The sequence below is a fragment of the Gigantopelta aegis genome, chromosome 10, assembly GCF_016097555.1.
Source record: "Gigantopelta aegis isolate Gae_Host chromosome 10, Gae_host_genome, whole genome shotgun sequence".
Taxonomy (NCBI): Eukaryota; Metazoa; Mollusca; class Gastropoda; order Neomphalida; family Peltospiridae; genus Gigantopelta; species Gigantopelta aegis.
This window is the reverse complement of record NC_054708.1, coordinates 52555993-52569233: the sequence shown is the minus strand read 5'-3', so window position 1 is coordinate 52569233 and position 13241 is coordinate 52555993. Positions and strand designations below refer to the sequence as shown.

The 13241-nt window shown below is 33.0% G+C and overlaps 1 protein-coding gene across 6 annotated transcripts in view; it reads left to right on the top strand.

Moving 5' to 3' along the window:
- LOC121382563 (golgin subfamily B member 1-like) overlaps nucleotides 1-13241 on the top strand; it is a 141142-nt gene that overhangs the window by 111175 nt on the left and 16726 nt on the right. For 4 of the 6 annotated variants that reach the window (XM_041512029.1, XM_041512032.1, XM_041512031.1 and 1 more), the window contains 7 exons: nucleotides 2790-3479; nucleotides 5718-5780; nucleotides 6844-6906; nucleotides 8382-8411; nucleotides 11232-11327; nucleotides 11724-11885; nucleotides 13045-13230. In XM_041512029.1, the coding sequence (XP_041367963.1) occupies nucleotides 2790-3479; nucleotides 5718-5780; nucleotides 6844-6906; nucleotides 8382-8411; nucleotides 11232-11327; nucleotides 11724-11885; nucleotides 13045-13230 (1290 nt within the window). Of the gene's footprint in view, nucleotides 1-2789; nucleotides 3480-5717; nucleotides 5781-6843; nucleotides 6907-8381; nucleotides 8482-11231; nucleotides 11328-11723; nucleotides 11886-13044; nucleotides 13231-13241 lie in introns of those variants that run through there. The other 2 variants (XR_005959180.1, XM_041512030.1) reach the window with 2 other exon arrangements.

Sequence of the window (13241 nt, the reverse complement as noted above, 5' to 3'; positions counted from 1 at the left end):
ATCACTGCATGTTAATAAAGTGGAAATGATTTTAGTGAAATTTAATTTAGGATATTGCACATCTTGACCGTAAACTTATTGTCCTTGATGGTGCCATACTTGTTCTGGAGCCCATAAAGGTATACTATATCTCCTGTAATGTACCACCTGTCTCTTGCATACTCTGCTCAAGTTGTACAGTATCCTTGCATCCTTATTCTGCTATTTTGAGTTCCACTATTCTCCCGCTTCACAGGGTTGCGATGTGTTATTGGTGAAGTCTTCTACCGTATTTACATTAAAAACAGTTATTTTGCAATAGCTGCAATAACTGCCATTATATGTGTATTTGAATACTCGACCCAGCTTCACAGGATTGTGATGTCTTATATTCTCAAACCCTTATTCAATTAAAAAAAATTGTTATTTGTATACTTGACCCAGCTTTTACAGTTTGAGGTTTTATAGGTCAAATCCTCAACCATTTCATTCATTTCAAGTTATTTTCATGCTTATATCTAATTAAGATTCAAGCACACTGTCCTGGGCACACACCTTAGCTATCTGAGCTGTCTGTCCAGGACAGAGGGTTAGTTGTTAGTTGTCTTATACCTACCCATTAAGTCTGGATTGGAGCCAGTACCTGGCTGCGATCTCAGTACCTACCAGTCTTATGTCTGATGGCTTAACCACGATGACTTATGTCTGATGGCTTAACCACGATGACATCACTGAGACCGGCTTTATGTGTGTATTTATATACACAACCCAGCTTCACAGGGTTGTGTTGTATTAATTATATATTCTCAAACCCTCCAATGTCTTTTCTGGATTGTTATGTGTCTTCAACATACTTAAACCCCCAGCATTACAGGATTGTAATGTGTTATATCCTTATACCCTCACATGAAGGTTAAAAAATAGTTTTTAATATATACTCGTATGTTCAAACCCAACTTCATCTGGTTAGGCAGGGCTCACACTGGAACAAATTTGGTTTAGCCAGTTTTCACATATGTAGATTAGTTCCTTGAAAAATATTAAAATGTGGTTAATTTAAGGAAAATTGTATTAGCCAAGGACTAAATGTTGTAGCCACTTTATACAAAAATTAGCAGTTGGCTAATTTGGCAATCCACAGGGTGAACCCTGTTTGTGATGTCTTATGTCTTCAAGCATTTGGCTACCTTTACAGGATTCTTAGATATTGGTAAACAGAACTTTACATTGTTATCTTTGGACATCTTTACAGAATTATTCTGTACATTTATACTGGCAAACTCAAACCCAGCTCACCACGACTGGTATATATCAAAGGCTGTGGTGTGTACTATCCTGTCTGTGGGATGGTGCATATAAAAGATTCCTTGTTAAGACTAAGTCAAATGGCAAAATGTGGCAATTGCAACTTTGAGATAGTCTTTTTAGGTAGCAGGTTTTTCTTGTTCCAACCAGTTCACCATAACTGGTCAAAGGCAGTGGCATGTGCTTTCCTGTCTGTGGGAAAGTGCATATAAAAGATCTCTTGTTGAATTAGGAAAAATGTAGCAGGTTTCCTCTGATGACTATATGTCAGAATTACCAAATGTTTGACAACCGATGATGAATAAATCAATGTGCTCTAGTGGTGTCGTCAAACAAAACAAACTAACTAACAAATCCAGCTTTACAGGGTTATGATGATGTGTTATATCCTCAAACCCTCACCAGCTTTACAGAGTTAATGTGTCTTGATATACACAACCCAGCTTCACAGGGTTGTGATATAAGTTGTATTCTCAAAACCACACCAGCTTTACAGAATTATTATGTGTCTTCTTATACTCAACCCAGCTTCACAGGGTTGTGATATAAGTTGTATTCTCAAAACCACACCAGCTTTACAGAATTAGTATGTGCCTTCTTATACTCAACCCAGCTTCACAGGGTTGTAATATAAGTTGTATTCTCAAAACCACACCAGCTTTACAGAATTATTATGTGCCTTCTTATACTCAACCCAGCTTCACAGGGTTGTGATATGTTATATATACTCAAACCCTCTGGCAACTTTACATAATTATTATGTGATGTGTTAAAATATTTATATTCTCAAACCTTCTTTCTATCCCATGTTAGCTTGTTAGTTTTTTTGTTTTTATAGTTCCTGTGCACTTTGGTTATATATCCAGAATTATTTTATATGGTGCTGTTGTATTCATTTCCATGTAATTTTGTACGAATCTAGAACTTCTTTACTTGTTATATTTACTTATTATATTGGTGTACTTTGATATAAATAAAATTTATCCATGGACAAAAATGAGAAATCTACCAATAATAATTGAAAATATTTAGTTTTTGTTACAATTGTAAATTTGTGCATACTAAACTCTCGTGAAACTTTAATGCACTTCAGATAAAATAAGACTGACACTTGCATCAGTTGGACTTGCAGGGATAACTAAGTCAAATTATCTGATACCATCTACATATTAAGAAAGATTTACTATTATTTGGAGATATTTTAATTTTAGTACAAAAATTAAAATTAGTTTGCAGTTCCATAGTGAATAGTACACTTATCTAATTTGCATCTCACAAAGATTGCACCTAAAATTAGATTTTACTCATAATTTTCAAGTGTACATTTTAGTCTTCTATTGTGTTAAATCTTTCAGTATTTTGATTTCTAAGAAACGCATTTGGTAACACAATGTGCTTATACATAGGCTAAACGAATTTTAAAATAGAAAATCATTAGATGAAATGCATTTTGGATGGTGTATGGTAGTTTTTATTAAACTTGTCTTATCCTTAATTATTTTCAGATTCAAGGCACTTCACTGTTCCGCAAATCTGAAGCAGATACTGAAATGGATGAGGAACCTCAGATATCTGTTGCCCAGATTGTGAAAAAACTTGAATCAGGCGACGTAGAGACGCCCACCGAAGAGGAACATTGGAAAACCATTGAGTCAATGAACACTAACACAGTGGAAGCGACTCCTGTTTCGAGTGGATGGAAGAGTGTTGCCAAGGCAACATCTTCTGGTTCTCCAAAGAGTTCCTCTAAACAAGAAGAGTTAGTCATTGGTCTCACGCTCCAGTCGGAGAGCGAACTAAGCCATTCGCGTTCACAGAATGACAGTGATTCTACCGTGTCAAGCCCACACTTCAAGAGAGCAAAACGAGCCACTGCTCGCCAAGAACCCAGCACCGAATCTACAGCTCCACCTCTGCCAAAAACACGGCCGCCATCTTTGTCAAAGATGAAAGTTTTCGCACAGGGAACGTCCTACTATCTGCCGAGTTTGGGACAAGACGCCAGTGTCGATGAGAGTCTGGCCAATGAGAGTGTCAGACAACAAAATACTGTCACTTCATTGGATACATCTTCAGTGCAGACATCGAGAACGGCGTTATCATTGGACAGTGTTCCTGATAGTGGACGAGGCACAGCGTCGACGTCACGAGGCAACATCAGGGATAGAATAGCTCAAATAGAAAGGCACTTACAGGTATACTTCCATGTGGTTCAAATAAAATATAGAAAAACAGTTAAAACTGTCAGAGATAGAATTCCTCAAATTGAAAGGAAATTACAGGTTAAAAATAAAATAAAAAAAAGAAACAGTTAAAAATGTCAGATAGAATTTCTCAAAATATTTTAATAGAAAACCAGATACAGATATAAATACTTCCATGTGTTTAAAAATAAAATATAGAAAACCATTTAAAAACATCAGGGATAGAATAATTCAAATAGGAAGGCCTATACATAATCCATGTGGTTAAAAATAAAATGTATAAAACTGGTTTAAAAATATTAGGGATAGAATAGCTTAAATATATAGAATTGCAGTTAAAGGTATAAATATGTGTACATCCATGTGGTTAAAAAATAAAATGTAGAAAACCAGTTAAAAATGTCAGAGATAGAATAGCTCAAAGAGAAAGGCAATTACAGGTTTATAAATACATCCATGTGGTTTCAAATGTAGAAAACCAGTTAAAGACATCAGGGATAGAATAGCTCAAACAGTTACAGGTTTATAAATACATCCATGTGGTTTCAAATGTAGAAAACCAGTTAAAGACATCAGGGATAGAATAGCTCAAACAGTTACAGGTTTATAAATACATCCATGTGGTTTCAAATGTAGAAAACCAGTTAAAGACATCAGGGATAGAATAACTCAAACAGTTACAGGTATAAATACATCCATGTGGTTTCAAATGTAGAAAACCAGTTAAAGACATCAGGGATAGAATAGCTCAAACAGTTACAGGTTTATAAATACATCCATGTGGTTTCAAATGTAGAAAACCAGTTAAAGACATCAGGGATAGAATAGCTCAAACAGTTACAGGTTTATAAATACATCCATGTGGTTTCAAATGTAGAAAACCAGTTAAAGACATCAGGGATAGAATAGCTCAAACAGTTACAGGTTTATAAATACATCCATGTGGTTTCAAATGTAGAAAACCAGTTAAAGACATCAGGGATAGAATAGCTCAAACAGTTACAGGTTTATAAATACATCCATGTGGTTTCAAATGTAGAAAACCAGTTAAAGACATCAGGGATAGAATAGCTCAAACAGTTACAGGTTTATAAATACATCCATGTGGTTTCAAATGTAGAAAACCAGTTAAAGACATCAGGGATAGAATAGCTCAAACAGTTACAGGTTTATAAATACATCCATGTGGTTTCAAATGTAGAAAACCAGTTAAAGACATCAGGGATAGAATAGCTCAAACAGTTACAGGTTTATAAATACATCCATGTGGTTTCAAATGTAGAAAACCAGTTAAAGACATCAGGGATAGAATAGCTCAAACAGTTACAGGTTTATAAATACATCCATGTGGTTTCAAATGTAGAAAACCAGTTAAAGACATCAGGGATAGAATAACTCAAACAGTTACAGGTTTATAAATACATCCATGTGGTTTCAAATGTAGAAAACCAGTTAAAGACATCAGGGATAGAATAGCTCAAACAGTTACAGGTTTATAAATACATCCATGTGGTTTCAAATGTAGAAAACCAGTTAAAGACATCAGGGATAGAATAACTCAAACAGTTACAGGTTTATAAATACATCCATGTGGTTTCAAATGTAGAAAACCAGTTAAAGACATCAGGGATAGAATAACTCAAACAGTTACAGGTATAAATATGTGTGCATGATCTGTGGTTAAAACTGTCCTGTCCTGGACGGAGGAACTGGTCAAGGCCGGCACCTGTGCCCAGGACAGCCATGCGCTACAACAGCTTGTTCTGAATGTTCACGTTAAACACCCTAACCAGACCTGACCTGTGGTTAATAATTAAATGGTGAAAGGATAGAATAGCTCAGATAGAAAGGTAGTTACAGGGAGAACTATACAAGTTGTCAAAGACTGAACATTGGAAATTAAGCTAGTCTTTAACTAGTAAATGATTGACAGTGAATGCACCTTGATGTAGGCCTATTAATTAATAGATTTAATAATGCTTTTTAGAAATATATTTTATTACATTTAAATGTAATGACAAATTCGTTATAATGATAAAGTGACCCAGGGATAAATGTGGTCATTGTAATGAGGTCTGACCATAAACTAGGGCTAGTTATGACTTTAAAACTAAACTTTATTTCGAACATGTGATTTATATACAATTAGTTTAAGCAAATTTCTTCATCTGAATATATTGATATAACTTAACTTTTCTAAAAACTTCTGGACTTTTTTTTTTTTCACAGGGAAAAGACAGTAGTGCAGAAAGTAGGATAGATGATGATGACAGTGTTTTTACATGGTCAAAGGTATATGTCTTGCTTGATGGTAATGTACTTCTGTGTTTATGTACAGTTATGTTTTTAGTATGAACACAAGTCAGCTGTGTGGGCTGACTTATTAGAGCAGATTCTTAATAGTTATGTTACAAAGGAAACTTTTGTCAATATGTTAAAACTATTTGGTATTGCTTCCTAGATGACCTAAGTGTAAAATGTGTTACTGGATACCTAACACTGCTGAGGTACTTCTTTTTGGTCTTTTTATTAATAGTTCAAATATTGATATTATCAACCTTTGTTTGCTTTTAATCAAATACTACATACATATTTGTGGAATGAAAAAAACCCTCAGCCAAATTATATTTCATGTTTAGCTCACACACATGTACGTCGTTAGAAGCAGATTGAATTGTATTCTCTTTTATCTTTACCCCCGGAAAAAGTTGGTAAAATAAGAAAAAAGTGACAATACATGTATCTTAGTACTTAGTATTCAGATGCAATACATATCTTCTTGTATTAATTAATAACTCTGTGTTTTAACAGAACATGTAACGTTTCATTATATACTGTAATGATATGTGTTTGAAGCTCCGAATTATTGAATAATAATTTTTAAAAAAACCCTCTTTTATGTTTTTGTTTTGACTGAAGTTGCCAGCAGATTGATCTATACACATGTTTGTTGTATTCAGCTCACTTTTATTCGTCATAATCAATTTTGTTGGCAGTCATTTTGAATTTTACTACTGATAATTAAAACAATTTCCCTAAGGGTGACAGGGTCTTATCAAGTGGATTCATTATTTGTATGATCTTATCTACCAAAAATTAAATGTTGTATGCACTCCAAAACCCACCTAACCTCAAATGTGTGTGTGTGTGTGTGGGTGTGTGGGTGTGTGGGTGTGTGTAGAAGTGCTCATTTTATTTATTTGAAGAAGACTTACTACTGTTCCCTTTATTCTTTCTTTTTTTCTCTCTCCTAATTTCTTATTTACAGATAAAAATTGATTAGTCACTAACATTACGTTTTACTATGAAAAACATGTAATTTGGTCTAAATGCTTAATAAAATGATTTTTTACAGACGTCAGAAAAGAGCAGACAACTGGAGGCCTCTGAAACTGAAGTGAAGCTGCAAAAAGATGAGGTTAGTGTTAATGCAGAGTTTATTTACCATAATATTCTAATAAACTGAACACTTACTTAATATTACCACACTGAAATTCAAGAAACATAAACAAAATACATGTTTTTTAAAAGTTATAATTATAAAAAAGATAAATACAGTGGCTTGCCAATTTAAAATGTTTCTTAAATATTTATATTTCTTTTTATTTAATTTTTTAAAACATATAACTCCACAGTGTCTTGCCAGTTTGAAATATTGTCTGTAAAAGTTGATTATTTATTACAGATAAATATAGGGACATAAAAGCTCGACGTTAACAACCCCTGCAATTAGGAATAATTATGTCCATGGCTAAGAACATGGCATGTCAACAAAATTCTGATATACCGGTAGTCCACAGCAAAAAAAGTCCTGTAGAGAATGAAAACCTCCACGGCAATTTCCACAGCATTTTCAATTGCCATGGGCAATTGCAGGGGTTGCATTAAGTTTGATGAGTTAGACAGTTTTGACCAGAGATAATACGATTTATAATATAAAATTCAGATGTGATTTTTTAGTTATAACAACAAAGGTATCACCTTAATGATTCCTGTAATTTCTGTTATTGAATTTTCTGTTTTAAAGTTAAAAATATAATTCTTTGGCAGACATGCCAAATTTCAGGTTTTGTTCTCTAATCTATTTTCATTTCCGGTCTGAGGGCTAAAATTGCTGGTTTTAGCACAACCTGAAAACTTACTATCCTTATTCATTGGATAACAAGCTCAAAGTAACCCACTACTCTTCATGACTCTGGAAACCGTTTTCACCACTATGGTCTGATTCTGCTTTTGAACAAATCCAACCCAAAACCCAACAGATAAAATCCCTCCCACCCCCACCCTCCAAACCCCCCACCCAAATAAACCAATCCTAATTACTAACTTATTCTGTTGAAAACAAAAAACTGAATAGATTTTTAAAAAAGCTTTTCCAATTGTGAAAAGCATAAAAATTAAATTTCACTGTATACATTCCACCACTACTCACCCCCCCCCCCCCCCCCACACACACACCTCAAAAAAAAGAAAAAAAAGGACCTGTGTACATGGTATATTAACTAACTGGTACAGATACTGTCTTTGTTCAAATAAATAATGTAAATATGTACTCTTTTTTTTACATTTTATGTAATTTATTATTGATGAACAAAAGCAAATTATGTATACAGCTACAGAATATGAACAACAGAGATGTAGCAAAACCAAACTGGTCAGTAATGTGGTGACAGAACAAGCTAACATTGTTATGTGTACTTTAGAGTGTATGTTAGTAAAAAGCCACATGACTACTCTGACAACTTGTTTTACCAGCACCCCCCTGGGTACTGCCGGTCAATAATATGTGTGTGTGTGGGGGAGGGGCGGGGGAGGAATCAACATTGTTATGTGTACTATAGAGTGTATGTTAGTACAAAGCCACATGACTACTCTGACAACTTGTTTTACTAGCACCCCCCTGCTTACCGCCGGCGCCAAAAGGTAAGTGAGGGGAATGTTTGGCGCACATCACTAATGTTTTCACCACAGTCTCGTCCAACGCAATCACAAGGTTTGGGTTATTTTTCTTTTACTTTTATTTTATTTTGGGTACGGTACATTGCGAATTAGAACTCCATGCTGGGTACGTAGTGGAATTTCTTTTACTTAGCTTTTCTGACACTGGTTTCTGTTATATAAAATTAATTAACCTTTCATAAATGATAAAGAATCTTTGTCTGCTATTACCAAGTTATTTTTCTCCGTAAAATATGCATAGTATTAATTTCATACCAAAATAACCCCAAAACAACACCATATGAAAGAATTCATTGTCGAGTATAAAATTCCAATGAAAGTGTCAAAAAACGGTAGACCTAAAATATAATAAATATTTTGCAAAAGATAATATTAGTATTAAATATGAAATATTTTGTTTAATAAAAAAAAAAATACCTCTATATATTTAATTTTTTGTATTATTGATTTCGTTTTTGCAATTTTCAGATGCTATTTTATTACAATGGTAACTATATAATGCAAGAAAACATAATTTGCTATAATTTTATATAAACAATATTTATCCAACATGTAATCATCTTTCTAAAAACACCTTAATTTACCAAAATATCCTAACAATGTGTTAACATTATTAATATGCTTAAAACTGGATGTTTTCTGTATATGAAGTGTGTCAGCAAAGCTATCTCGATACCATGTAGATGTAGCACTGTTTATGTAGTCAGCACTGCCACACCGGGTGCGGGGCTCTTGCTCTGTAACGTAGTCTTCTTTTTCAGCTTTCAATTCAATCTGCTGTTTTCTTTAGATGTGTCATACGTCGTCATCAAGTGTTCACAGCATTTCACACCACCTGTATATTGTCGGTTGAGAGCAAAATAAGTGCCATTTGTAATACTGTTTTAATTACAGGTGGCATCTTCTTGCTCTCAACCCATTTTATTATTGTCATCTTTTGTTTCATCTTTTATTATTGCATTATTTGTCTTTCAGGTAATTTGATTGAAACATAATTTATTGCTTTTCAACAAAAACAACAACAAATGGATTATGCACAAGTTATACGACTTACTAGGCCTTTTCAGTAATACATACATGCCATGACAGTAATATATTTATGCAATTTAAATATGAACTGAAATGAATGTAACAGAGAGAGAGAGTGAGAGAGTGAGAGAGTGAGAGAGAGAGAGAGCGAGAGCTTATATATATATATATAAAAGAAGCAATAAAAGTTCTCTATAAATAATATTTTATATTATAAGATTTTTAAAACACAGAATTTGAAGGATTAAGATGATATAACCAGTGTTCAATTTTATATTACCATATAGTATTATCCACACTTCATCTCAAAATATTTAATATTTTATAAACCTACTATATGAGCCAAAACAAACCTACTGGTATAGTCAGCAGTATCACATCACTCTTTTAGACCTACATGTATGAACAGTTTTCAGTGAGGTAACCTCAACACCATATTTATTTCAACTTATTTTCGTGCTTATATCCAGTTATGGTTCAAGCACATTGTCCTGGGCACACACCTCAGCTATCTGGGCTGTCTGTCCAGGACAGTGGGTTAGTTGTTAGTTGGTTAGTGGTTAGTGACCACAATAAACAGTGTAGTGAATACACCTAGTGGGTAAAGTGTTAAAAATAGCACTGGATTTATGGGTTTTGTTTTCATATTCCTTTCTGAGGAACAGGCGTAAACAATTCAAATACATGTACTGACATTATCTAGTAGTTTATTTTGGTTACAGAATACCATTGCCATACCTTCTATATAAGTATATAGACCTTCATATTAAAAAACAACAACAACTAATTACACATGTACATGATTAATTTATACTATGTATATATATCTTATTAATGCTAGCTTACTAGTCATAATCAGAGAACTAAAATTAGTGCTGCTAACAGTTGCTAAGATACACAAATAATGGTGCTAGGATATAAAGTGTTAAGTTACAAATGTGCATGATTTAAATATTTCTTCTTTTTCACAAGTAGGTGTTTTTTTCAATATTTTATTAATGTTCAGTTTTCTTTGTCATTTTATGGTGAATGTTTTAATGATTTTAATTCAGTTTTATTGTAACATAAATGTGATAAGTTTCACTATATTAATTATGAGATTTTATAAATTAGAAATGTGAATTTAATTAGATAAATTATGTTGCAAGATAAATAAAAATACTAATATTATTCAGTATTTTAGTTAAGTTATTTAATTAAATAATAGCAGCTCATTATGCTATTATTTTCTATACCTGTTGATACATGTTTGCAAAATAAGTATTGGTCTTTAAATATTATTAATGCTGGAAGTACAGTATATATTTTAAGTAGGAAAATATTACCAACATGGAACTTAAAATACAACAGTTTGCTGCAAGCCAACAAATCATTATTATTATATATTTAAAAAAATGGCTAACAAAAGCAAATAAACAATTATGATTTTTATGAGTGTGTTTAAATCCTATTTGTTTGGGGTATTGTTTGTTGGGTTTCATTTTGTTTTCTTTCGTTTTCTTTTTATTATTTGTTTTTGGTGTTTTTGATGGCTCCAGTAACAAGTAGAGTATCACTATTCATTTCAGAAATGTAGATTTTAAAAAAGAAGTTATTTATATCAATATATAGCATGTACAATTATTTTTAAAAATATTTATGTTCCATATCTTGTTAAATAAATAATTCTAAGAACATTCTTGCATGTTAAAACAAAGTGTTAATATTTGTTTCTATTAAAAAATATATTAATTGCCTCTGTTGATTTGTATTCAGATAAATAAATTAGAAAAAGAGTTAGAAGAAAAAAGAAGACATATAGAAATTTTAGAAAATTGGACATTCAACATTGAGAAGATGCTGAAAAATAAGGTTAGTCTCATTTGTTTGTTGGTGTTTTCTTTTGTTTTGTTTGTTTTGTTATTGTTCTTATTACCCTGTCAGTGTGCCCCTTGGGCTATTTCTCGTTCCAGCCAGTGCACTACGACTGGTATATCAAAGGCCGTGCTATGTGCTACCCTGTCTGTGGGATGTTGCATATAAAAGATCCCTTGCAAGTAACAATTATGAATATGAGCTATAGTATATGTTTTACGGGTATTTCCATGTTTTAATATCACACACTGTTATTTCATTCTGTTGTAAGTAAATCTGTTATTTCATTCTGTTATTAGTAAATTTATTAAAAGCTCACTTAAAAAACAACAACAGTATTTTATGAAAATTAAATGCCATGTACATGGTATAGCAGAGACGTTTATTTTTCAGGACAAGCGAAGTGATCGCAACATTGTACAGACTATACAGACTGAGACAATCAAACTGAGATCTGAGTTACGCACATCACACTACAGACGAGAAGAGCTGCTTCACGACCCGGCAGCCTTGAAAACTGAACTAGACAATCGAGACCGGGAACTAGCTGCTAAGGTTGGTGCAGAACATGTTTTGTGTCATGTTTTTTTTTTTTTATTATTATTTTAATTTTGTTTCTTTTCCCCATTTAAATTAAACTTTATGAGTAATAAAGCTAATGTCTGATCCAAAAACAGTTCCAACCAGCTGAATTGTTGAAGCTGTTGATGTCAAGTTTGAATATTAGTAGTATAGATCCAGAATCTGGATTCCAGATGTGTGCACCACAAAGCACTGCAAATTTCCTTATGCATCCCAAGTGTACAACAAATATGTTAACTTTTCCAAAAGCTGGTGTCAATACAGATTCCCTTTTTGAGCTGCACCCTCTACTTAGGAAAACTCAGAGCCTTCCCCTGAATATATTGCCATTAATATTGCATTAGACTGTTAAATATCTTTTTAATATTGCACATAATTACCAAAATGAGGGCCACTGTCAATGGCATGAATGGGGATGAAAACTCATGTATTTGAGAGTATAAACTTTAACATGCAATAGCATATGATTAATGGGGATGAAAATACATGCATTTGAGAGTATAAACTTTGACATGCAATAACAAATGATTAATGGGGATGAAAATACATGTATTTGAGAGTATAAACTTTGACATGCAATAACAAATGATTAATGGGGATGAAAATCACATGTATTTGAGAGTATAAACTTTGACATGCAATAACAAATGATTAATGGGGATGAAAATACATGTATTTGAGAGTATAAACTTTGACATGCAATAACAAATGATTAATGGGGATGAAAACACATGTATTTGAGAGTATAAACTTTGACATGCAATAACAAATGATTAATAATGTGCTCTAGTGGGTGTCATTAAAGAAAACAAACCTTTGAGATTGTAAACCTATTAGATGGCTTCATGGACATGCTCCCCCAATTTAAACAAAGTGGTGTTAAAATAATGTATTTTCAGCCTTCTGAGCACAGCAATAGGGGATAAAAAATGTGGGGCTGGCAGCCTTTGGACCAGTTATGTGAGATTGGCACATGGAACAAAAATATATATACAGCATTTTTATTAACAGATGGATGTACAACTGATAATATAGAATTAAGAACAATGGACACAAAGGAAATTTAAATAATTTGGCTAATGCTATGTCTGTACAATTCTATTATTAATTTTTTAACATATTATACTTGTAGAAAATCTTGATAGATTCACTAACACAAGAACTGCATCAGTGGAAACAAGAGTGTCGAAGTATCGACGACATGCGAGCGAACGCACTCGACTCTCTGCGGTGTCTGGAAATGGAGGTCATGGACCTACAGGACACAGAACAACAACTTCAACAGATGAACATCGAATATAACAAGCTAAGAAAACAGGTAACTTTAGT